This window comes from Dermacentor silvarum, chromosome 9 (assembly GCF_013339745.2).
Source record: "Dermacentor silvarum isolate Dsil-2018 chromosome 9, BIME_Dsil_1.4, whole genome shotgun sequence".
Lineage (NCBI taxonomy): Eukaryota > Metazoa > Arthropoda > Arachnida > Ixodida > Ixodidae > Dermacentor > Dermacentor silvarum.
The window spans coordinates 88,954,188-88,981,613 of record NC_051162.1 but is presented as its reverse complement, the minus strand read 5'-3'; the positions used below and the strand labels follow the sequence as shown (position 1 = coordinate 88,981,613).

The window sequence follows — 27,426 nt, the reverse complement described above, 5'->3', positions numbered from 1 at the left end:
AAAAAAAAAAAAAGAAAAGAAAGAAAAGAAAAAGAAAAAAAAGAAAGAAAAGAAAGAAACATATAATCTCTAGTGCTGGGTAGAATCGAACCCGCGTAACGGGTTCGATTCTACCCAGCACCGTAACCTGAATTCCTCAAGGATAGGTGCCCAACGCTTGAGAGCGCTGCACCAGAGCGCGCTAAAGCATTTCCAAGCGCGCCACATACATCTCCGTGTGTTCGATCGCGACAGCCCATGTCATCAACATCCGTAAGAATTGAACCGGACGTCGGCATGTGTGCATCGAAGAGCTCTTCAGGGTGTTCAAATCTCGATAGATGGGCAAAACTGCCGTGAAGCTGACACGCTTTCCATGTGCAAAAGGAACACGAGAGACAACAGTCGAGCGTCTTGGAAAGAATTATGGTGCCTGCCACATACGGATGTCAATAGAAGCGTACGGTGCCAGGGATTTCCAAGCGCATTGTTCTGTCTACATGAAGGTTAACTCGCAAGAGCAACTGTATCCGTGCCGTTCAGACTCACGATTCCCGAAATAGCCGATTTCGATACCTACAAATGCGCGATTGAAGTAGCTCAACCTCAAGTTTGGCGCTAGAGTTACTGTATAAGCTCCCCTTTGAAAGGGAGCCTATATAAGCCTATACAGACACCAGCGCCGCTGCTCCCCCTAGCGTAGAGTCGCGTCACCTTCTAACAGTGCGCCGACGCCCCCACGCTTTTGCAAACGTGTTCCTCGTCTCGGCGTTGTTTCGCGATGGCTCGAGATCCGGGTAGCCAAAGAGCGCGATACTGTTGCGTGAACTGCCACAGTAGTGACAAAATCATCCGGGCCCTGCAGCCACCTGTCAAGTTTGATTGGTATATGGAAAGGAACACATGCAGGCATGGACGCCATGCATGAGCCGAATTAAGGAAGTCGGAATGTCGAAGCTTGGCGTTTTCCTAACAGGTTACAATTATTCGAGGCAGCGTTGTTGCTTGGCCTTGTATTCTCCGTCATGACAGTTTGCTCGTGACGACGATAATATCGCTGCACCCGACGAGTCGCAGTCTTCAAGCTGTTCGGTGGACCACAGCGCCTACAAAGGTTTGTGCTAGCAGCCGATCTGGTAAGAACCTTTTTGTTTCAAGCTTTCTTGGAATAAAAAAACTAACACATAGTACTCTTAACTCTTGCAGATGCTGTCACCCAGGCGAACCTGACCATGAAATACATCACGACCACTGAGGTGGACAAGCAAAGGCTCGCCTCCTCCAAGCTTGACATGTCAGCACAGCAGGCAGGCAGTTAACAGCAAAGCTGAACTCCTTCTACGCAGACAACCAGAGGCTTGCCACTGAACTACGCAATTCGGAGAAGCGGAAACAGCAGCTGGAGTTCACAGAAGTATCATTTCAGATAACAAGGCCAAAGTTTTTTTTAAAAGCGTAGCTCTTAGGCCCCCTTCCTGCGTTGAGCGTCGGTGTTGTCCCTCGGCGTAACCAAGCGAACGAGCACAGCGAATAATGAGAGCGGACGGTAGCGAATAGTGTTCGAGGAGGAAAGCGGGTGAGGGTGCAGCGGAAACATGAAGCGGAAAGCGCAGGAGGGTATGGCGAAATCGCGAGAAGAAAAGCGTAGTGTCGCGCAAGACAGGCGACGACCGCTACAAGATGGCGCCAGAGTAGCGCGCCGTCGTCCATTCGCCGATGGCATGCAACGAGCGCATCCAACGATATCATACGGGGGCGATCGTTCTTAAATTTTATGCAATTTTTAAATACCACCTATTGAAGATGCCATATTTCTAGTCCTTGAGCTGGATTGTTCAGAGTGGCGAACATTACTTGCACAAAAAATCGAAACTCATATTCAACTAATTAACAAAAATACTGTAATAACTTCACAACTAATTACATTATGACACATATTGCAATTTACGAATTGTAGCCGGTGAGATTATCAGGCGTATCCGCTTAGAATTAATTTGCAAAATGACACCAGTTTGGAGATATGCGCCATCAAACTCGACGTAAAAATGCACTGTTGGTCCACTTATCTAACAAAACGCTTTTTTTTTTTTTTTTTCATTGAAGCACAAGAGTAACTGCAACACCCATGTATCTCGTCTCACATTTTGGAAAATAATATCTCGAAACTGATTTAATCCTGAAAATTATTTTAAGTGGATGCGTCTTGCAAACTCACAGGTTAGAATTGGTTATTGCAACATGTGCCGCAACGGAATTAGTTAAGAAATTAGTCAATTTTGCTAATTACTTGAGTATGTGTTTCGATTTCGCGTGCTATAATGTCTGCCTCTTCGAATAATCCAGCTCAGCGGCAAGAATTACGCTATCTGCCATAGGGAGATTCTTTTTAAATTCCATAAACATTAAAGATGATCCCCCTGTAAATGGAAACAAAGCACTGCACGAGCGAATGTGTCTGCGGCGGCTGCTGTGAATCGCGCCGCCTCTCGTGATCTACCAATTAGCGAGGCAATCGCGTCACACATAGCTCCGTTTGCAACGTGCCGCGCGACATAGATTGTTCGCGCCAGCCAGTAAATCGCGAAATGAAAACACGTATAGATCTAGGTGCGCTCAAATTTCACATTAGGGAGTATCATAATCGTCGGTGAATTTTTTCAAGCGAAGCTTGCATACGCTAGGCTGCGCCGGCGATGTAACGCTAAAAAAAAATCGGGGTAGCCTGCACTACTGGCGCAAGGCTGAAGACACAGCGGAGCTGATCGGTGCCTAGCTGGTCCTGGCTATACGAAGTGATGCTAAGTTATACGAAGTAATGCCAAGTGATGCTAAGTTATACGAAGTGTATAAGCATTTCCTCTTGGTCCGTGGCATCGGGGAACGCCTCACGAAGCACTTGCAGTCCGAGCACACGTAGGGGAAGGGGAGCGAAAGCTATGCACAGTGTACGGGCGGCGCGCACCCGACGACACGCCCGGACGACGTCACGGCAAATGCGCACTAGCACGCAGCTGGTGGGAGCTTGGCCGAGCTACTCTAGCCGAGCCGCCTGCTGCAGTCTTACACCGCGAGCGTTCGGCGCTAATGCGGAGAAACGGAGAAGCGCGGATGGCGTCGGCAGCACCTCTGCGCGTTGCCTCGTTGGTGCTGCTACAATTTCACTCGTTTTCTTTCTCTCTCGCGAGCATAGCGCGCGATGCGCGCACTCGCTGTCTCTAATTTTCTCTCCCAAGCATAGCGCGTGACGCTCCGCGAGGTGGTTGCTAGGCAACGCAGTGGCAGGCGGCACACATTACGACCGGCTTACTCCGCTGTTAAAACCAGCTGCTCTCAGAGCTGCACAGGTGGTCTGCACGCGTTCGTGCTACTGCTCCCGCGTTCGTCGTCGTTTGCTTCCACAGCTAGCTGCGTCCGCTGCTAATCATTCCAGCGTAGAATTTCACTTCCCTACCTCAAGTGGATAGGGTCGGGAAAAAAGAAGATCGATTGCATGATACGAAAGGCTTTCAAGAGGGCGGTAGGCGTTCCAATCAACGCGAGCACCGACAAGTTTCTAGAGCTCGGACTTCACAACTCACTCGACGAATTAATCGAGGTGCACGACGTTGCACAATACGAACGATTATCCAAGTCAACGACGGTCGACGCGTCCTCGAGTCGTTCGGCGTCACGTACCACTTTCAGCATGGAGAACAAACGGTGGCTCCAGCCTCGGTCCGCGACCGCCTGATCGTCCCGCCGCTTCCCAAGAACATGCATCCGACGCATCACGTCGGGTGACGCAGCAAACGAGCTAGCGACCGTCAAAAGAAATTTGGTAAGAGTAACGAGGCGGTGTACGTAGACGCCGCGCGATATGGCGAAGGAAGAAGCGCACACGTGATCGCGGTTGTAGACAGCACGGGCAAATGCCTCGCGAGTGCCACAGTGACCACGGGACACACGGAGGCGGCAGAAGCCGCGATAGCCTTAGCACTCGCCACGGTGCCGAACGCTGCGATCGTGATCAGCGACTCGGCCGCGTCTCGCGGGAAGCGGCCCGCATACTCCAATCTGTGAGGACGGGGACTCGACGTCACAAAATTCTACGGTCTTACTCCTCTGGACCCCGGCACACACCAACGTCCCGCTCGCGGGCAACGAGGCGGCCCACGCCGCGGCTCGAGGTCTCACTCGTCGAGCCGTGGCAGACTACGTGGCCGTCGCCTCCGCCCCCGAGTGCGGGGCGTCGGATCTGCCGGATCGAGACACCACGACAGACACGCTGCAACAACAACAATCACAATGGCTGTGGGGCGATCGCCTGACCACGTTCAGAAACCTCACACAACACTACAGACTTGAAAGACGCAAATTCCCGCCACCGCACGTTAAATTAAACAGGAAAGAGGCCGTAAACTTACGCTTACTACAAACACACAGTTACCCAAGTCCGGCAGTCTTACGCCACTGTTACCCTAGCTTATATCCGACTGATGCGTGTAAAGCGTGCGGACTCGGAGCAACGCTGCGACACATGCTCTGGGAATGTGCCGGCAACGGTACTGAAACCGCCGCCGTTCGCGATGCGCCCATAACGGCAGGCGTTACTAGATTAAAGGTAGCCTCGAGCTCGCTCATTCCCGCCGTTGCCCCGGCTGCTGGGGCCGCCAGGGACCTTCTCCGTCGGCGTTGCCGCCGCTGGGAGGCGGCCTTGAAAAGTTCGGAGCTGGAAGACCAGCTCTGGGCCGTACGTAAAGCCGAAAATGCCGCCCGAGTGCAAGGACTTCGAACCGACACCTGAGGCCACTAAAAGCAAAGTGCCGGCACTTTAAATAAAGTTTATTTCTTCTTCTTCTCTTCTGTCGTCGTAATGGGGAGGCCGCGTTTACGGGATTATGAGTCATTGCTGCACATACCTGTCATTATTCATATCCGTATTCCTGTATTCATATTCGATCGTCTTACTGTTATTCTGTTTTATGTTTTCCTAATTTTGACATTACTGCTAAATATGTCATTGCCGTATGTTGTGCTACTGTATTTTGTGCATTTAACCTGATACTGTGTGATCCCTCCCCTCGATTTTGTTTCCTAACGAAGCCATGGGGGTAGCAGAAAAAAATAACGAAGCATATACCATCAGGCAAGTTTTTACTAAGAAAGCAAACTCAAAGTTTAATTACTTGACAATACTGCCGTCGCATGCGAGATAATAGCAGGAAACACACATTCAAGTACAGTAAACGTAAGGTCTTAAGAGGAAAAAACAACATTTACAATATGTAATAATCTCGTGTAACCTAATGGAATACAGGATAACTGTGATACCTAAACACTGCAGTAATATTAGTTAACAAATGGTCATCCAAAGAACAGCAAAGCCTACAATTATTGCGGTCAATTGCGTAAAAAAATATATAGCATCGAACTACTTAATTACCAATTTAACAAAACGTAGCAGACAAAAGTGATGTGTACAAAATCTGAACACAAGGGAATAAAAATGGAAACACCTACGCACAGCTGGTACTCTACACACATTATTAGGGCATGTAATGAAAATAATATTTTAAATATAATTCATAAGGAAAAAAACAAGTAGCACCGTAGTATTGTAACTGCGAAGCGAGCAGTGCTTTCTTTAATAAGGATCGAGAAGTACTGAAAGATGTAGTATTAGTCCTTTTGTTGCTTAGTTAATAGGTGGCAAGTGGCTAAACAGGTAACAAGTTACTTAGTTAAGAGATGGCACACTGTGTTAATGACAATTTTTCGCTGATTCGACACAGGCTGTGGCTTCTGCCAGGTGCTGTAAGTTCACTCTTAGCTGCTTGCTTTGGTAGCACATTCTTGGCAAAACCATGGCTTTTGCTTTGGAGCCACATCTTATTCCGAGGCATGTGTAATGGAACCACCAGCGCCATCGCATGCTAGCATCTTCCCTGCTTTGAGGCCTTAGCAGTAGCTAGAACAGCCTCTGTCAGTGCTACTGGTGGATATCATATTTGCCCTAGTGAAGTACTGTGCGAAGAGCTCTCGCAAAACAACACAAGTGAAAAACTCTTACAGATAAGATCTTTCAAAAAAAGGCATTGTCCCTCTTCACTCTATGTGCAAGGATTTTGGTGTCCAGACAGGCATTCGAGTCTGCTGAAATTATTAGGAAAGTGCCCGCTTCAAGCACAAGATGCCAATGGTGTGCTCAGGGCAAAAGTTGGGGGTATCCAATACTTCCTGTATCTCCTTAGTAGCCAAGGAGTATGGGCACTTCACCTCGACAGTGCTCTCTTCCGCAGCATGTGCATCCATAGCATCCGGACTTGCTGCTAGGGTGTTCAGAGCTTGTGATGTGTGAAGTTGACGTGCTGCTTTCTCATTTCTTGCACATAGCTGTTTACTGCATCAGCTTCGTGCTGGTCCCCAAGCTGTTGCTGCAGAAGAAAACTTATGTTCAAGGCAACAGGTTTTCTTTAGCAGGCTTAAAGAAGGTTGACTGATTGTTGTCATACACACATTCTTCATAATGGATGCAGTGATGTACCCAGCTCGGTATACATACTCCTTCTGGCATTTTGTTTGCTCTATTGTAGTGCTTTCAACATACTCTACCATTTCCTGGCTTATTACGAGTTCCATGAGGAACTTTTCAGCACGTGTAATTAGTGTGGGCAGGTCCTCAGAGCATGCTTCTGTGCATGCCAGATTGCGAAGGAGTTGCGACTGTTTCGCAGTGGTTGAAACATCCTGCTATACCCTGGGTGTACCACGAAGAGTGCTAGCCTTACTCCCGATGCTGCCACTTTCACGTAGAACTGTCTCAGCTCCTCGTCCGTTGGTGGTTGTGGCACTGGTAGTCTGGCTTCTATGCAGTCGTCCGCATCTTGGGTGTTCGACTCGGGATCCGTGTTGTCCATTCGTTTCTTTTTTAATTGGGAAGATCAGAAATCGATGTCCTTGAGGTGCTTGTAGTTAGCATGAGAATTATGTGCAGGCAGCCACGTTGCTTTTGTATGGGCATGTCCCGGTGTTTGTGATTCTAAGCGCTGTTTCAACAGCAAATAGGTGGCTCCAATGTGTGAGCATGCTTTGCCCAGTCCCACCATTCAGCTACAGTGGGCTATGACGTTTCCATCGGCTTCTGCCAGAATCCAGGCTGTAAGCTGGGGGTCCCAGAGCCTTTGGTAATGGTTGACCTGGAAATAAAAACATGAATTAAAAAACTACTACAAACTAGACATGTTTCGTGTATTTACTATTGCTGCACAGTGCACACAACTAGCCATTTGGACTGGGGTCCATATGGAGACTCTCGCATTTACAAAGAAACAACATTATAATGATGAATTGTGCATGATAGGGCAACTTTACAAAGATTCCCCCATAATGTGCAACAAAAAAATTTACGGAATCCTTTAGTGTGGACCTTTTTGTTCGCCATAACTGTGCAGTGCTGTAGCTTGTGCAGCAAATGTTTAATTGGTAGCTTACTGATCATGAAGCTGGCACACTAAGCTGGGTTGTGGCCATCCCATGGTAACAAAGCAGCAACCGGTAAATGGGCCACATTTTACCGCTGACTAAATTTGCTATAAGCTGCTGGAACAGCATCACTAATAACATGCAAATACGCTTAGAAAACGTGCACTTTCTTGAACTCACCGTGCTGAGCCCTTTGATAGTAGTTGCTTCGCCGAGAGGCCTCTAACCCTTCCAATTGTGAAAAAGTTATGTGCTTCCAAGGGCTTCACTATCCTCATCTGCTCCTGTGTGGCGTAGTTCGTAGGCAGCACAAGGTAATTCTAAATGTCCGGGTATGTTGTGGCTGGCAGCAAGTCTGCACCCGTGACAGCATTGGCACTGATACCCGAAGTGCATGGGTCAATGCCACACAGTTTGATTTTCTACTTGTACACGTGGCTGCAGATTTTTTCGATGTCTCTCGGTGATCACGGCAGCACATCTCTAATGCGAGTGGCAGTTGCGGATTCAACATAGTTTTGTTTACTCTGTGTGTTGAACGGCCTGTGTCTTGCGTTCTCACCTGTCTGCTTCGTACAAATTGGATGAAAAGTAGTAAAACAACCTTGCTATGCAGTTGTTCTTACTCATGGCATTACACGATACAACAGCAGCATCAGTGCTGATGTTGCGTCGCAGGGCATGGCAGTGCTCGCTTCCACTTTCTGCACGAGTCTGGTGAATGGGGCAATGGACTATTCCAAGGCCGCCTTCTAGCGTCTCTGACCAAGGAATACTAGTTGCTAGGTTTTTTCTAGGTGCTACAGGCACAAAAAACACGCTATAGGTGCCAGGAATAAGTGAAATAAGTACTTTGCATACGGCAGCTAAGCAGCCAACTGAGGCTGGGAGTCAGACTCCGTACTACTCAATTCCACATCTCGCATGCCAGCAGGTGGCGCCACGATTCTTTCAAAACACATTCGGGGGGGGGGGGGGGGGAGACCTACCTGAATGTTAGATACGGGTCGTCCTGGAATATTGGTCGACTGTAGGTACATGTCCTTGCTGCCCCATGAGGCAGCAGACATCCACCATCTGACATGGCAAGTTCAGGTTAAGACAAAGTGGATTTAGTTTACCATAGCAAAGTATTTAAAAGCTAGATTTGCATGTACATGGCAAAATGAAGGTTGTTTAATAGCACGCGATATCAAAGGCAATTTTCCCTTCTTAAGTATTGCACTCAAACCACAGCATCCCCTTCGCAGACTTGAAAACATTTCTTGGAGCATTTTGGCTTTGAAAAAAGTTATCAAAACACCATTAGGATGCAACATACTTGCTGTTGAACCATTATCTATTAACGAGTCTCAAGTAGACACTGTCCAAATCTCATGAGGTCACAAGTAGCTAGCCCGGGAATTTCAAGCCAGTCTCATTCTAGCAACCTTTTTCTGGCGCACCAAGATTCAACTCATGAGAAGACTGATGTATCAGGCATTGCAAAATTGTAATTTGCCAATCCTGCATTAAATGAACATTTCTCTTTAATGTCCCTGTAGCTTTTATAGCAGGCCGTGGAAATTTCGCACAGATTTCAAGCTCCCAATTAAAATGAGACCAGTGAGACAAGGCCATCTTACGATATGTGCAGCTGCCAGAGAAGCCATCAGTGTGTCGCCAGCTTAAATTTGAAAAACCAAACAATGCACACGGAGATTCCAGTAACTATAGTGCACTAGATTAGGGGTAGTGGGCCGAGGAGGGGGCACGGGCAATGCACGCACGTGAAGCAGGAAATCCAGAAAGCTCTTGCGTCCGCGAGGCGGCGGTGTGGAGCCTTTTACCTGGGACCCGCCGTACCGCCACCGCCCTCGCACACTGGCAGTCTTGTCTGTTCGTCTCCAGGTGTTTGTATTGTGTTTTGTGAGTGCATTTCTTATTCCGTGTGCCATTTTCTGATGGGATGACATGACGAAGTTTCGTCAGAACTACTGCTTCGCTCCCGGTTGCAGAACTGGCTATAGCGGCGTGAAGAATGCGCCAAAGTTGTTGTTTGGCGTCCCCGAGGACGAAGAGAGGCGCTTTGTTTGGCAGCACAACCTTCACCGTGCTGATAAGCCCCAGAAACTGACTGACCCTGTGTGTGAGCTACATTTCAAACTACGTACTCCGAGACTACGTTCACGTCATTGATTGAAAGGAAGTGCGAATACCGCGTGGAAATCTCTCGCTTTCAATGGACGCAGTACCGACGTTATATTGGCTGTTATAGCCGTTATATTGGCTGAAAAGGCAGGCTTGTTTGTGGACCATATTTCATGTGATGGAGCTGCATGGAATAGAAAAATGTGGCAATTGGCTGGAGTGTGTGCGTCTGCAAAAAAAGTGTGTAAGACAGAGTATCCTGTCGACAGTGAAAGACTTTCACTTCGTGTCCGATTTCCCTTACCTGGTTAAATGCCCCAGGAATGGAATACTTAAGACAGGCTTCACAACACCAGATGGCAAGGCAAGTCGAATGTGTGCCACCGTCGAAATTACAACCCTGCTTTGAACAGAGCTCACGCGTTGCATTCTTCTTTGAAATTCAGGTGTCAATTCGGGCTGTGCAGGAAGCATTTCTACGCGACTGCAGCATACGAAGACTGAAGGTGATGCCCGGTTTAACCGCGATTCACCTAGTTCCGAACTCCTTCGAGAAAATGAGGGTCTCCCTTGCCTACCAGCTTTTTGGAACATCCGTTTTGAGAGGAATGACATACTACAAAGCCGAGATTGAAAGAATATGTGGCAGCATCATTGCAACGCAGGAGTTTTTTGTGTAAGTTGTTTCTTAGTTGTCCTACTTATTTACAACTGAAATGAATGCCGGAACAATTTGATGTTCTGATTTTTTTTTGTAGGAAGATCAACCAGCTCATCACTGCCACGACCTCGAGGTTTACTGCTGAAGCACTGAGGCCAGGTTCTACAGCTGCAGCCACCCTTGTCAGTTTTCTCAACTACCTCAAAAGATGGGAAGCATGCAGCGGGGCATTTCTGAGCAACTCAATGGCAACCGGGCTCAGAGTTACCATCTCAAGTACACTTTCGCTGCTTGAGTACCTCACCAAATCTGTCGGCTCTAGGTACCTTATGACGTCAAAGCTGAGCACTGACCCACTGGAAAACTTTCGGCATCATTCGCCAATCTAGCGGTTGCAATGCCCATCCCTCTCCAGAGCAATTTCTTTTCACTGTAAATTTGCTTTCTTTTTACAACTTGGCGAAGAGTGTGGATGGAGCAAATGCAAGTCCCGATGTCGTGAGTGCTTTCATCAGTATTGATGACCAAAAAGATGTGCATATAAAACCTAAAAGGATTGACGAGATGCTTTCGGCAGGTAGGCTGGATGAAGCCAAAATATCTCTTCAGAAAGCTTCTTAAGTAGCTCTCAGCATTTCTCTTTTGTTATCGAAAAGAGTAATTCAAGATTAATATATTATGTTGCCGGCTATGTGGCTCGAAAATGTGTACTGCAGCTCAAATGCACATTGTGCAAAGATAAACTACTTGTGCAATCAGCCAAAGTGGCTGCTGAGCGCCTTCCTTCTAGTTTTACAGAGCATTGTGACTCGGGAGGGCTGTTGTACCCCTCCAGAGCACTGTACAACTTCATATGTTGTCTAGAGAATATATTTACTGAATGTTTTAGCTTAAGGAAATTGCACACAGTGTTTGTGATGTTCTGGCACAGGTGAAAAACTTTTTGCCTCAAAATTTTGTTGGCTGCACTGAGCACGGTAATGAATGAAGTGTGAAAATTGTTTCCTTTTATATTCTGACGCACCTCCATTTTCTATTGAAGGGCATGAACAGCTCAAATGCCATGAAAAGGCAAAGATCAAAGCACCTGAAACTGAGAAGGAGCACTTAGGTGCTTATTTCCTCCCCGACAAGTGTGGTGTACTTCTGGTCCTCTGGAGCACTGACTTTTTGTCATGTTTTTGTCTGAATAAAGTGCTCTCTGCATAAATAAACGTGTGTGTGCATTGAATGGTTGCAGTGCATGTTCCGATAAGCCAGCCGTGCCACCAAGGCGTGCTTCGACTCGTATGTATCAATCAATAAAATCTTCTGAACGCGTGTGCTCGCAAAGGAAAAGAAAAAAAAAAAAACGAAAAAAACCACAGCAGCTCGAATTTCTTTCTCCGCTTTCTCTCGCCTGTTTGTTGGAGAATGCGGCGGGGCATATTGCAACGTGCTTTTTTTTCTTCAGGCGGAGGACGAGACCTTCGACGCATGCGCATGCATGAAGAGCTTAGGTGAAAGGCACAGCAGCGCCACCTGTGTGTTTCTGGGAGAAATGCTTCACCGCGGAGCCTTCCCACGGCCCACTACCCTTAATCTAGTACACTATACCAGTAACACTCACTTAGGTGCACAATTTCAAACCTTCATCACTGCAGTGTGAAGTGTTTTAGAAAGTGTCAAGAGGCGAGCCGGTTCACTTGCCAAGTCGAAATACCGACAGACAAAATGATATCGGAGCATCTTGTGCTAGATGCTTGTTTGGGTTTCTTGTGGCAGGTCCACGAAGCTCTCCGTAGAGCTGGGAAATGGCGTGAAAGTAACTCTCGACATCCTTACCACACCATGCATACACACACATTTTTTCCAGTGTAAGTGTTATCATATACACTAGGCACATTACTAGTCTGTTTTATTCATGTCAAATATGTGTCCTGTGCCTTACATTATGTGCCAGCACATATATATGCACGTCAAGGAATTGTGTTGTCGATTTACACAGTATGTTCACAAGAGCAGCTTGGGCTTGTTGCTACATTTGTCTTGCGTTGTCTTGCCTTCTCTGTCCCCGTCTCAAGTTTGCACAATGCTCCTACGTGATGTACACAGTATGTGTCAATGCATATGTTACCCATGCATGTCAAAGGGTGTTTTCCAAGCACATCAATGTCTTCACACAGAATTTGTTGCAACATATGGTAACCATGCATGTTAAGATGTGTTTTTTTATCGATGTCAATGTCTGATGTGCCCTGTTTGCACATGAGCTAGCCTTTTAAGGCTACAGTATTAAAGCTAACCGTTGTCACGCTGGTACTGGACCTTTATCACGAGTGTGGTGATGAATGCATTGTGAAGTCTGTCATGAGAAACGCACAACTAAATTTATTTTCAGCTAAAAAGAACAACATGTAACACAAAATGCTTAAAACATACTTTTTCTACAATAGACTTTCCTTCTTGGAAAGCCACACTTAGAACTGGTTTGCTGCTATAAATCTTTACAAAACAAACATTCATTTTCAACTAAGAGAACCTTCCAACACGAAGAACATTGAAGTTTAAAACTTCATCTCAAATTGACTTTTCAATCTGGAAAAGCCATATTCAAGACTCGTCATTTAATAAACCTTTACTAAAAAAAAACATTCATAGAACTCGTAACAGTAATAAACAGAACTCAATTTAAATAGAAGCTATAAACATTTGCACATGTGCAAAAAACTTTACTTCTGTCGCATGTCAACTCACTGAAGCAGGATTACAAATGTCCGAAAGTGTAGTTGTAGCAACCCTTGTACAAAAAAATTAAAAAAAACAAACTATTTGCACATCTCTTGCTCGAGATAGAAAAAAAAAGTAAGTATTGCACATGACACAGAAGTATTACACGCGCATGGCACTCAGTTCAAGAGTCCTCAAATAAACAGTAAAACAAACAGAAATGGAACCTAAGATGGCATTACAACAAACTGCCAGCAAACTCTGCCTAGTTTCCAACAGCTGCACACATTAGCGCAGCGGCAGTCTGCCTTAAGGTTGTTGTATTTTGTAAACTTTGTCCTCTCAAAACAGAACTCTCCTTCGAGTAGAGAGGCCAGTTTGCAAGAACGCTAAAAGTGCCGGCAGGTGGCAGCACTGTCGGCAGCCTGACCATGCGAGCTTCCACCACAAAAGTGCCTAACTGCCGGCATGAGTACTTGCCAGGTTGCGGTGAGCGCATAGTGCGGCGAGACGCTCAACTGTGTGCATCATGGTGTTCAAATACCTAACATGTGACCCGGTTTAGCCACCACTTTTCTCTGACAGTCTTGAAGTGTCTTGCGAGACGCGGGGATGCCGGTCTACGACACTAAGAATGCAGTGCTCAATGCAGTGGTAATACAAAACACTGCCTTGTCAATTTGCAACATTGCACCGCTGTCCACATAAACGTGTCTGCCGAAAGACCACTTTCGGTCGCTTGCGAATGTTTCCAAGCTAATCTACAGCTCATTGTTCGACCTTTTTTAAAAGTGCTCCTAAGATGCTGTACTGCACGTAGAATCGATGCACACACATGGAAAGAAAACAATGTTTCTGTGAAGATCACATCGCTACTTGTCACTGACACTCTTGCAGCACCCATACACCCTTTGTGGAACAATCACGAGCCGCAAACCGCAGCGCACCAGTCTTATCCTACACGCATACTAAGGAAAAAAAGTTCCTGTAAAGATCACATCATAGGTGCCCATCTCTTGACATTATTGCAGCACCACACACACTTTGTGGAACATTCAAGAGGGAGACAGGGATAAAAAAAAAAGTTTCAGCTCGTGCAAATCAAGTCGGTGGTGGCCGGTCGCCACGGTGCAGCGTCACAAAGTCCGGTCCCCAGAGGCACAGGTCGTGCCACAGCTGGATCACGTTGGCACCGTCGTTCGTTGCGTGAGAGCATGGGGTCACACCAGGAAGCAGCACGACCAGGGCGGTCACCAGGGCGGCGGTGACTAACAGACCACTAAGGAAATAACGGGCAGTCGTGAAACGCTGGACAGTGACCGGCGCCAGCCGCTTGCGACCAGCCAGTACCTGACGACTTCTGTTTAACCTGCACAAAAGTTAAAATGGTGGAACCACTAAGAACAGTGAGAAAACGAAGCAAGAAAATGGAGGGCTTATTGAAGAAAAGACACCATAATACAAGCGAAAAAAATTTTTTTCCTGCATAGTATAAATTTCGCTTGCACACGCCATGCAAACTTTTCTTCTACAAGATTGCTTATTTCATGTAAGTTGCATAAAATGAAGCAGTGCAAGCCTCGAGAACAGAAAGAGTGACAGTTCTAGAAAAGTCAACGTTTTGAGACAACACAAAAGTCGGGCATGATTACTTTTTTCGCAAGACAAACATTTTGCCTGGACAGCTTAACATAGACTTCTGCTCCACATTAACACTGGTTCTCCTGCAATGTCTGTAAAGTACTCACCAGTACTTCACCCTGACGACCACGTTGGCCGCCCAGTGCAGCAAGTCAATGTTGGCGCAGTCCACCCTGGTGTTGCTGCCCTCCCTCTCTTCCCCGTCGAACTCCTGGTCCCCTTCCTCGCCTTCGCGAGCCCGCAGCTCATCGGCATCCATCTCCTCCATACCGTTCAGCCGATCTGACAACTCCAGGGTGTCCTGGGCGCTGGCGGCCACCAATTCCTCAAGCACGCCATTTTGGAGAGTCGAACTGTGGAAGAAAGCGCCACCAGATCAGGGGAGGGGTTCAACTCTGCATTGTGCTGATGACATTAGAGGGATAACGCAGGTCTTATTCCTTGGTTTACCAATGGTAATATAGTAGACTTTCGTTAATTCAACTTCGGATAATCTGTTCCGGACTGATGACTCAGGCCGGCGCCCATGCATTTCTGTGGACCTCAGCTTTTGTTGTTTCAATCCTAAAGTTGGCCTTCAATGGACAATTTGAACTTGACCAGTCAGCATGCATGCGCCTGACCCCTATAGTGACCCCAATAGTGAAGCCTGTAAGTGGCAGCGTCTGTCTCGGCAGTATTTACAAGACAATGAATGTGCTGAACACACGTCATCTCCTGTCAAAATTGCCCATTTTCGGCCTGCCCTAGGAAAATATTTAAGCAATAACTATGGCTCACACTGTTTCACTACAGTATGTACTCGATTCTAAAGCATGCCTTTTTTAAAAAATTTCGGCTAAAGATTGCCTGCATGGTGCAAACGGACACGAAACCAAAATCACCTTTGCAAAGTTCATATGCTTCACTGCATAATACAGATGTACTGCCGCAAAGCTGACTTTAGGAAACCAACCACCATTGCACAACACATATGAGACCCTTGCCCATTTTTCGAAATAAAAATTGAGTGCGCTCTCTCTTTGTTTAGGAGTTTTGTATCATTTCTACGTTAGTTTTCTACTTTGCACACATAGGTGGTGGTCACATGCTTGATTCAGGGGCGTGTTAGAATCGGGCCAATACTGCCAAATGAATCAACAGTGTGTTTTCGATAATTAGATTTAATGTAGTACCTCGTTGATACGATCCCGTTATGCACGATTTTCCAGCACCAAAATATATTTTCCAGAACACAAAAAATATGGTTGATCCCTCTTTCATAGGAATTGGTAGAACACGAAAGTGGAACGTGTCTTCACAGAAGCTGTTGCATGTTTGCTTCGTAAACTCACGGTCCGCTGCAGCGAAAGGCGCATAATTTGTGGGACGGTGTTGCACGTTTGCTTCACGCGCGGCGTCTTGTTGGCGAGCGGCGTTGAAACACGCCAGGCGTCTCAACGCACTGACTTGTCCGCGAGAAATTGATAAGGGCGTTGTAAGCTGCGGGTTGGTGCATGTGTCCGTAGCGTAATGGTTTAAATATCGGGCTTCTGTACCAGAGGTCCTGGGCTCGAATCCTGCCGTGGCCACCTAATAATGTTTAGTTTATTATTTATTACACAGTACTTCGTTGAAAATGATGAGTTTACAAAGACATGAAGCCGTTTACACTTAGTTCTTTATTCTATGGTTACACTGCATTGCAGCCTCCGCTGCGCCGTGAGGAAGTAGGCGCTTGTTAGTGTCAATTTTTGCAACGTTACATCCGTTGCAGGAAGTTCGTGAAACCTGGCATAAAACACTTTCCTGTTAAAAATGATCCAATACAGTTACGCTTCTCTTTTACCGATTCATACAATCCCAGACAGCACTATCTTTCGCCACCAACATTCAGTACACCACCGAACTGCGATCGTACGATACGTTTTCACGCCGCTAGATACCATGTAAACAAGAAAAGGCAAGATGCGCACGCGATCGAATACAGTAGGCGCCCACCGCAGCAGCTTCTCCGCAGTACTCGCCCGCCCATCTCACGTGTGAAAGTCGGCGCGCACTCAATTTCCTATTCCGGTATCAGCTAATATCTTCCCCGGTCGTCGCATGCCACATCCTAGATATCGCCGCCAACCCTATTGCGATAAGCATCTTCACCTATCTATTACACTGCGTGTGTGACGTTTAGTGCCACTGGAAGCGTACTGCACACTTTTAACAGGTGATAACCAAAAATGCGCTACCTTTCCATGCTGCAGGCGGCACGAAGTGAGCGTCAAGTTTCGCTCAGGCGGCATCGATTCCGGCGTCGCCCACCAGCTAAATTTCGTTTCAATTTCGCAAAGAAAAACGACAACGTGCGATAATATCTTCCCCGGTCGTCGCATGCCACATCCTAGATATCGCCGCCAACCCTATTGCGATAAGCATCTTCACCTATCTATTACACTGCGTGTGTGACGTTTAGTGCCACTGGAAGCGTACTGCACACTTTTAACAGGTGATAACCAAAAATGCGCTACCTTTTCATGCTGCAGGCGGCACGAAGTGAGCGTCAAGTTTCGCTCAGGCGGCATCGATTCCGGCGTCGCCCACCAGCTGAATTTCGTTTCAATTTCGCAAAGAAAAACGACAACGTGCGATGGAACGACAACGGTCGCACCAGCTCCACGTGCATCTTGTGCCGCAATGATATGTCAAAACTTCGCACCAAAATGCCCCGCTCGAAGAAGCTGCTCACTCACGCCGAATTCGAAGAACGCAAACGTAAAAGCTTGCCGAAGCCGCGAAAATGAGAATGCGCGCCTCGGGCCACACCACTCCCGCCAGCTTGTCTTGTGCTGCAATGATGATTGGAATGCTTTGGATTACGTAGATGCGAACCAAGTTAAAGTCTGGCAATTTTTTGTGAGTGACTTCGGATCGTACGTTTTCCCGGTTAGTATGTTTTTTCTCGGCAACATATGTAACACTCTGTGAAGCTTTGAAAAACATCCTGCTTTGTCTCCTTTTGTGCATTTGGAGTAAATAAGTGCATAAGACCCGTGTTCTCATTGACACTGTCATGGAAAACAGTTATGCATGCCTTCCTTGGATGTCAAAGCAGCGATAGACATAAAAATAGAGTCCGCCAAGACTGGAGTTCCATGCATGGCCCACATAAACTGATTATTAAATGGAAAATGAGACATCCACCCAAGGTGGATTGGGGGGAGTTCAGCGGGTTTCCGCTGAACTATTACGTTGAACACTTACCTTTGCTTCGAGTTGTTGATAAATTTGACTTCGCCCAGCCATCCGCTGGCCGCCTGGTTAGCTCACATGGTAGAGCGGCTGCCCCAGAAAGACGGTAGTGCTGGGTTCGAGTCCCGGACCAGGACGAATTTTTCTTCAACTGCGAGGCTTTTCTTTTAGGGAACCCGTATGGGTTTCCTTTGTAGCAATTGCTACGATTGGCTGAATGCCTCATTTTCCCCATTTATAATTATTTATTTCTCTCCACCGAGCGGGTTTCCGCTGAACTATTAAGTCATAAACCGATTATCCACCTTCTGCAGTGCTATACTTTGTTTTTGATGCACCATGTGGTCTACTTTCACTTTTAATAGGCTCTTCTTTGGCTTGTGCACTGCCAGTGAAGCGTCTGCTCTATAAATCAATGCAAGTGTGCGTCTGACTAAATTGAACATGGATCACTCTCACTAAGCCGATTTGCTCTGACACTGCCAACCGTACACAACCACCTCTATTCTCATTGGTACTGTTCGTACGTTTGAGCACTGCCTGCTCTGAATTGCCACTTTCTGTGGCTCAGGGTGTAGAATCGATACTGCCTCTTGTAGGTTTCAAAAATAAAACTTATCACTGTGCACCCCATGCCTTCCTGCCAACATTCTAAACACAGTGCAGTACATTACTAATAGGTATGCCACTCGGGAATCTCCACAATGATGTGGGTCAAAGATACTGCTCCTTTTTATCAATATTGAAACTTATGGTGGTTCTAGGTCCCCCGGGCAACAAAACTTTCACATAGAACAAAGGAAGGGCAGGTGGTGACAAACCAACCAATCCTGCACATCCTGTGTGGCAACCCCCACACCTCCTGCCAATAGTAAATGACGCTCCTCACCTTTCCTCAGCGATATGGCCACTGTGCTCATGGGCAGACAGGCTGGAGACTCCGACGTCTCCGTTGACGTCCCTTGCACCATGGTGGTGTGAGCCGTCGGCTTTAGCAGAGGATCCCACCACTTCCTCTTCCACATGACATTCCCTGCCACAAAGTGCAGACGTTTATGTACAATATTTAACGTGGCTCGGTAATGTGGACAAGACCAATAGGTGGTGTTTAAGTAACACCCCTTAGCGACGACTCCGTTGGAGTGGTGGAGGCCTATCTAGAAGGCCATGTGTTTGAGTGCCGCTAGTGCCAAAGGCAATTGCATGAACCAGGAACACGTGATATTCGCCATGACTTGAGCATCATGCAAGGAAAATTAGTGCCTTCATACATAGCAGGCAATGCAGCAGCAAAGGCTAGAAAAACATCTTGAATTGCCGGCCTGTGGCCAAGAATTGCCGGCCTGCCATATATAAGTAAGAAAAAAGAATGTGACATGAAATTGGTGTAACACTGACTGCACAAGTTCTATAATTAAAATATATAGAAAAATTATTATATTGAAGACATCGTATATCTGAACTTATTCCCCACTGAATGATTGGAGTGACACATTTGTACAACCGCACTCATTGCACAGCTTCCACAGTGCACCACCTGCATTGCAACTAAAACTGCATCACAGAAAAAGCAAAAGAAGTATACAAATAATACGTGATTTTACGCCCCCCCAATGTGAGCTTCATATTTTCAAGTTCTGATATATATCAAGAAGTTATTCAGTAGAAGATGTCATATTAATAGCTAGTTCAGTATGAGTGAGTTACTGGTTTCTGTCGCTGCACCAGTTGAACAGCTTCAGCAGCCTATACTCAATGTTTCCTCATCCATATTCCACATAGCTTCTGTTATATAGGTACGCCTATGTGAGACCAATGTTGCCACATTGGTGTTAATTGGAACACTGATGTAACAATGGAACGCCATGTACAGGATGGACAAAAGTAATTGGAACACTGGAGCTGTGGACAAATCGTAACCCAATGCCCCCTAGCAGCTTCTAGAGGAAACAAGTGATTCCATTATACTTGTGCACAGGACTGCGACAATAGAAGTCGAATCCCAATTGTTGTAAAGGAAGCCTTCTGGCTGCTATAGTCCTATACAAGTCAAGCGAAATGCGGCTTTTCCCCATCACAGGACTCGCTTCCAGTCAATGGTGTCGCTGTGCTAACGTGACGTTGCGGCGAATGCCGCATTTCTTTTGCGCCGCAGTCGCAAAAAAAAAAAGTGTTCTTCCGCGTATACGAACCTTTATCAAAATGGCCGCCACCACTGTTCGCGTCTACCCATTGGCGTCGTCAGCGAGATCGCGCTCTCAAGCTGACTTTAGTGCCATTCCGTCATATCCCGAGGTGAATTCCGTGAAAAGCCTTGTTTGTGCGTTGCATGCATTGTTTTTAACATGCTCGGTAACAACAATCGCTCTGGTGTTTTCTCTGTGTCACTGCTCGGCGCCACCGGGAAACAGCTGCTGCTGCAGTTTACTGAAATACTTGCGCCGTTCATCGGCGATTCAAAACGATATGTTCTACAAAGCAGTCGTCATCATGCTTTCCACAAAGAGCACAAATTTAACGTCAGCAACAAACTTGCAGTCGTAATTCATTCTTAATGCTTATTTTGCTGCAAAATGATGGTAACTTCCCGCAATAAATGAACGGGTGTACGCAACTAAACAGCAGCAAAAACAAAAGAAAAATTAAAAAAAAAGCTTGTTTTCTATTGCACTGCCCCTGCGTAGATCATATTTTCAGCTGCACTGCCTTTTCTTCTTCAACTCACTACTCCGATTGACAAATAAGTCCTTTCACCTCTTGTATTGTGAAGGGCAGATAAAGAATTTGAGCTAAGATTTTATTTTCGCTCAAAATAAAGGCGTCCTTTGGATCTACTTGTGCTTGTGGGTGCACTCAGAGAAATCTGGCTCCAGCGGCGCTACTGTTAGGTGTAAGGGGGTCGGCCGCGACGTCACATTGACGCAGTGACACCATTGGCCAGAAGGGAGTCCTTTGACGGGGAAAAGCCACATTTCTCTTGACTTATACCGGACTATAGTGGGCATTGGGATGCAACACGGCACGGCTTCCATGTTCTAATTCTATCCGCACCTGTACACTGGTGTTCCACATATTTTCTTACCGTGTGTAAGGAGGGCTATCTGAGAAAGAAACAAGTGCAACGCCCGTGCATTTGGCGGAAGGTTTTCACATTTCTTGTTTCTTACGCCTGCTGTCTTTTACTGTGCTGATGCAGCGAGTCCATCAAATTTAGCCAAGCAGCAAGCTTTATAGGGACACTAAAGGAAAATATTAAGTCAATCTATATAGAAAGATTGTTCATCTAGAAGTCAATCTTTGTTTTCTGTGTGCCAATATGTCACTTTGCTGCATAAAACTGCTGAAGGTCCTGCTGCTGCTCAATTCGAACCGCCGGCGCCAAAACGGACGAGTTGATGTAATCTTCATGTGACTTTCCTCTATGCCCCTCTCTTGAGAATCTGCCAGTGCTGACATCACATATGAGGTACCATAGCACACAACAAGGTAGCACCACTCGCAATTTTCAGTTTTGGGGATTTTCTCGCTTGCAAAAGCCCTGCTAACACTACGAATGACAATTTCATTATTACAGAAGCGCACTCTTTCAATCTAACTTGACGTAATAGTTTCCTTTAGTGTCCCTTTAATGAACCTGTTTGGCAAGTACAAAAAATCACCAGCTCTTCCCCTGTCAAGAAAATGGGGGTAAGCGAAGCTTGCATGTGTATCTGACCTTCCTGGTGATCTTTCTTTCTCTCTTTCTTGCTTTTTTTCTCTCTCTTCATTTTTGTCCCTGGTATGTGCCATTGAGCTTGGACCCTTTCTGCACTACCACCAGGATTGGCCCACTTTTCAGCGTGACACCACCACCATCACCGACACTTGTGAGCCTATAAAGCTTCGCTTAAAATGACGTGAAGTGCAGTTGTCACAGCTGTGCTATATCGCTCTAAATAAGCAGAAAGGAAGCTTGTTCGCGCATTTCGTGAAACCTATTTCGACGTGACAGTGCAGAAGAGGTTGTACGTACGACTTGGCACCGGCTGCGGCGTCAGCAGCTCGCGCCGCGTCGGCCTCGTGTGCCGTGGGCAAGAGCACGGCGTGCGGAACTGGAAGCGAGCAGCGCCGGGCGCCCAAGTTGAGAGCGCGCAGGGCGCGGACGGGGCCCGGTGCCGATGAACTGGCGGCCGAGCCACCCGGGATGCTGAACAGCCGGCCCCGGGAATCCTGCGAGGGGGGCGCGCGGGGAACGGCAACGGTTTCTGGTCACGCTGGAGACAACTAGGCCTACTCGATCAACGAATACTAAACCCGAACACAAGCATCACCGACAGCGTAACATACAAAAAAGTAGACTGTTTTGCGCCAAGCGGTAATCAATTAAAGAACATCACCAGAAGCTAGAACCTTATGCGGGCGCAGCAGAATGGCGGTAGACGTTGATTATGCAAGGTCATATTCGCCATTTGGTCCGTAAAATCCATGATACTTAAGGAGCGCTTAAATCCCTATTCGGTGTGTTCGCACTGCGTCATTGTTCTAGCCGCTATAATTGAAGGTCTGTGATATAACCCCCCCCCCCACCTGCGCGTGAGCGGTAAACGTTGCACGTGCGTAGTCAGTGGCATCGCTAAAGGTATAACAGTAACAGAACGCTAAACATTACTTTAAAACAAGCGCATAGACTGCATCAGGCAGTGCAAATGTTTAACTGATTGACTAGTCGATCAACTGATGAATCATCAATCGTAAAAGAACGTTCCAAAGCATCACCAGGCTACCAAAGACACCATATAGTCACAATGACGGACCACTTCTACATACTATACAACTGGTGCTGCTAGTATACGACTAATATGCTACTACCTCTACCACTGTTATACTATAATGTTCCCAATATATTTAGGAACATGTTCGTTCTTTCCTCCAGTGCGCTAAAGCGTCCAATTGCCACTGCACGCAAACTTCTCGCACAGGACACCCGGTTAATCCAGGTGGCGTCACTTACCGTTTCATTTCCTAGGCATCCGAAGGATGCCCTTCGGCATCTGGGGCAGCGTGTGTGCGAGTGAACAAGACAAAAACAAATCGTAAGACCTCCATAAGTACACAAAAAAACAACAATGCGCTTGCAGAGCCGGACACCAGCTCTGGGGGGTGTACATATTATAAAGGAGAGTGCGAGGACAAAAGGAGAGGGAAGGTACTATAATGACGTACACACTAAAGCCAAGGACATGGAATGCCTGTTATTGTGCTATATAAACCGCAGCCTAGCTCACTCGCTCTCTCGTTAAAGCTTCCATTTATTTCCTCCTATTTAAGTCGACAGAATCTCATTATGCGCAGTGCTCTGTCGACTGCAGCACGGCAAAATTCGATAAGGGGCAATTAAGCCCATCGGCAGCAGCAACTCGGCGGTCATATAAGCTCAATCCTGGCGGGAGGAAACATTTTTCTCGGCGAACCAATGAGCAAAGGGCGCAGCCCATTTCATTGCACTTCTGCTCAATCTGCCCGCGATGAAAGCAACTATACCGATCGAGTACGTGTTTCTTCATTGATTGGAATCGATATAGTTAGCGTTACATTGGTATTCCTATACATCACCGACATTGTTACAGAGCTGTTGCGTGGGCACACCAGTTCCATCACTGCTGTCGCACATAGCTGGCGTTACGTTCTCTGGAAGACAAACCACTATACGGTGAGGGTACGCCGTTATAGTGACCGTGCTAAAACTACAATCTTACTATAAGGCACGCCGTAGTGAAGGAGTCCCGATTAATTGCAACCACCTGGGGCACCCAATGCGCGGTACATGTGCGAGCGTTCTTCCATTCCGCCGCAACCGTAATGCAGCCACCGCAGCCGGTATTGAAGCCGCGACCTCGTCGCGGGCTTAATGGCCACTGCGGTACCACACCAGATAATGCAGTTACATTAAAACGCCAATGTAAGACCAAATAAATTGTCCGTTCACCATTTCTCTTGTAATGTATAAGTAAGGGCTCTTGAAGAAGCATTAAGTGGAACGTGCTTGTGATCGGCGTCGTTTAATGCACACAGTGAAATTCGGGATAATTCCGGACCACCTACTAAGTCTAAATTCGTTGAACAATGGGCGGCTTCAATTCCACAATTGCAATGGGGTCCCTAAAGTAACGCAATATCGGTGTGACACGGCCACTTTCGGTCGCGGTCGAGACCCGATCGCGATCCAATTTATCGACTGCGATATGGCTCTCTTTCCCAGCTTGCATAAGTCAATTTATGAAATATCAAGAAATGAGATCCCAATTGGGTTCGATCGCCATCAAAAGTGAACTGTGTGACACCCGTATAAAGTATGTATCGCAGGGTTATACGTGAAATATGCGCGAAGACGATGACAGTGACTGATGAAGATGCGGCGCTCCGGAGCAGCTAACGCGAAAGGGCGTCAATGACTCTGCAGTGTGCACACACAACAGAAAGAACCATGGAGACATCACAAAGACATACAGGCAATACTGAATTAAGAAAAAAAAACTATGAAAACCCCACTTCAGTGTAATGGGGATGGGTTAACGCACCATATGTTAGTGACATTCACGTGGTAGACAAAAGTTCGATGACAATGCAGAGTGGTTAAAAAGAATGACTTTAGGTAAGCCAAGGGTCGATGGCGGGCTCGATGCAGGCACGCAAAGAGGTGACTGCACGAAAGTTTCTAAGCACATTGGACGGTATTGATGGATCGAACTCAGAACCAAGAAAAACGTAGAAGCATCTGCAGGCCAAGTGACAGAGAGGGGAAGGGCAAAGGCAGGGAGAATGGACGGAGTCGGCGCACGCTTTCCAAACGAACAGGAACGTTCAGTTATACTGCTCTGATGATTAACGCCAAGTAAACTTGGCCAAGATAGGTGGCGGCCCGACTCGGCCATTCAGTTGCGGGTGTGTAGGGGGGTGGGGGGATGAAATGAGAAATCATATGCATAACTGCCAACCTCGCAACATGAAAATTTGGGAGACCAGCGGGCGAGGAAGGGGGGGGGGTCTAAAAAGTTTTCACCCCCCTCAAAAAAAAGAAAAAAAAGAAACGGTGTTTGCCGCCGTGCGAAACGGCGTACGTGGTACAGAGTCCATACTTGTCACGACTCCGGAAGTGGTAGAACGCCCGCCTCGGCTGCGGGAGGCTGTGGGTTCGATTCTCACCGCCGCCGGGCACCCACTGGTTCAAAAGGGTACAAGCGTACCCCGGCCTGGCGTTCGGCTTCCTTCAGGGGTGATACGCTTGGGAAAGGAGCCTGCGCCCTGAATTCCCGTCGAAACCAACGTGAGCACGGCAAACAAGTGGTGTCTGGGCCGCTCCCATGGCGGTCATTTCCCATGTGGCGCCCCAAGCACCTATTGAAGTGGGGGCACCTTCGGGTTGAGGTCAAACACCCCTTTCCAAGCGTTCAGGTCCCATAATGGCCGAGCACCAGGCCGGGAGCACGCTTGTACCTATTTTACCGGTAGGTACCCGGCGGCAGCACTGCGGCCTACTAGGCCATCGCTGCGGCCTACCGCAGCGATGGCCTAGCGGTAGAGCATCCGCCTCGTATTCGGGAGGTACCGAGTTCAAATCCCGGTGCCGCCGGGAACCCACTGGTTTTTCTCATGGGTAGAGATGTCCCCTGGCCTGGTGCTCGGCTGTCGTGGGGGTCCACATCTCGAAAGAGGGCCCAATAGAGATTTCAGCTGTTGTCTATGGGCGCCTCTTGTCCAACCACAGACGGCCTTGTAGACGAGCATCCGCCGCGGCTGTGGGAGGCAAGTGCGGCCGCCGGGTACCTACCGGTAAAATAGGTACAAGCGCGCTCCGGGCCTGGTGCTCGGCCATTATGGGACCTGAACGCTTGGAAAGGGGTGTTTGACCTCAACAGCACAGAAACTCAGTCGTGTATGATCTCAAATATTTGCAAGTACCGTATTTTCCGGTGTATAAGACGCATATTTTTTTCTGAATTTTTGTCAGTGCATCTTTAGAACGGTGCGACTTATGTACATTTTTTTCCCCCGGAAAAGCTGCCGTCAAAATCAGATTCGTTGTTATGGTGACGCGAAGCGTACTGGTTGACTTAACTGATCCAGGTTCTGTGCGCGATATCGAGGTGCCGGGTTCTTCTCGTGATCGAGTTGCTGAGCGCCGTGCGAGTACGGAGCAGCAAGGCAAGCGGCGGCAGGACGACCGCGAGTCGACCGACTCCGGTGAAACGTTCCAAATTTGCGGGATCGGGGCCATATGGACGGTTCGAATTTCTTTCCGCCTCGTGGTCCTGGCGGGCAGCACGAAGTTGTCGCATCTGCAGATAACTATCAAGATACAGCATACGCCGCTACGCAAACTACGCAGTTGCTACCAGAGTACAAGCCGCAACCCTCCCCCCCCTCCTCCCGCTGCCTTCCGCGCTAGCGCACCTTCCCGCTTTCCTCCCTTGTGCGCGATTCGGCTCACCGTCGCACACTTTCACTCGCACATACAGCAAACGGCGCGCGGGGACGATGTTATCACCCTTGGGGCAGCCACGACGGCAGAAATGCAAAACCCGCGTTCACGGAGTGAAACGTCACTGTAATTTTTTTAAATCGCTTACCGAACGAACAGCTGCATCTTATTTATATACGTTTTTTTCCGGAAAACTGCAGTTTCGAGGAGGGTGCGTCTTACACAATCGTGCGAGTTATAGACCGAAAAATACGGTACTTATTCTTCGCTTTTGAAAGTGTCATCAATCGTTCAAACTAAACTCAGGGAAACAGAGTACGGCATTCACACTTCACTCGACAACCTGACAAAGCCAACTGAAGCCTAGCGCACTCCCCCTACTCACAGTCATATAACGACTGGATTGCTAAAAACGCTCTGCCCAACCTGAGACAAGCCAATCCGGAAAATCCAATATGGCAGCGCCCGTCGGCTGCTCGCATTCGTGGTGGTGCTGGCAGTTGCTACCGACTCCCGGTGCATGCTGGTGACGAACTGCTCCCGCGCCGCTTTTTCGCATGGTTATATTATAGGACGGAAAAAAAAAAAAGTGGCGACCACATTTTGGGAGATTTGAGGTCGTGTCCGTACAACCGGGAGATGTGAGAAAAATTCGGGAGTCTTCCGGACAATCCGAGAGTTGGCAGGTGTTGCGAGGATGGTCTGTCACATACATATGTAACGTACGGACTCCTCTGCCACCACGACAAGACGTAATCAGCAACAAGTTGTGAAGAAATGTAGTCAAGCAAATGTGATGCGGTGGTAATGAAACGAAGGTGTGTGATCGGATACCAGAAACGTACTAAACAAAATTTACGCACTAAGGAGCTTTTCGCCCTGAACAGTAATCATCATCTTTCTTGCGTGCATTTCTTCAACACTCTTCGCTCATTACCATCCCATCAGAAACAGGGTGGCTTTTTTCTTTTTAAAGAGTATACGGTCTGTAGAGCGAATGAAGGAGTGGTACAGTTGAATCAAAAGGTGCGCAGGGACTTTTTAAAGACATTAAGATGAGAAAGGAACTAAGGGTGTGGTGGTGTTCCGCGACAGCTTACACACAAGCTAAGGTGTAACCTTCGACGCCCAAACTCAGTACATGAAGGAATGATATCTTGTTCAT

The 27,426-nt window shown here is 47.4% G+C and overlaps 1 protein-coding gene across 7 annotated transcripts in view; it reads right to left on the bottom strand.

The window, feature by feature from the left end:
* Window positions 1-12,581: 12,581 nt before the first annotated feature.
* Window positions 12,582-27,426, bottom strand: part of LOC119465371 (inositol 1,4,5-triphosphate receptor associated 2-like) — a 347,709-nt gene continuing 332,864 nt past the window's right edge. For all 7 annotated transcript variants that reach the window (XM_049656273.1, XM_049656274.1, XM_049656278.1 and 4 more), the window contains 4 exons: window positions 21,816-22,012; window positions 18,693-18,836; window positions 14,689-14,934; window positions 12,582-14,309 (listed from right to left, as the gene is read on the bottom strand). In XM_049656273.1, the coding sequence (XP_049512230.1) occupies window positions 14,042-14,309; window positions 14,689-14,934; window positions 18,693-18,836; window positions 21,816-22,012 (855 nt within the window). In that variant the 3' untranslated portion in view covers window positions 12,582-14,041. The remainder of the gene's footprint in view (window positions 14,310-14,688; window positions 14,935-18,692; window positions 18,837-21,815; window positions 22,013-27,426) is intronic.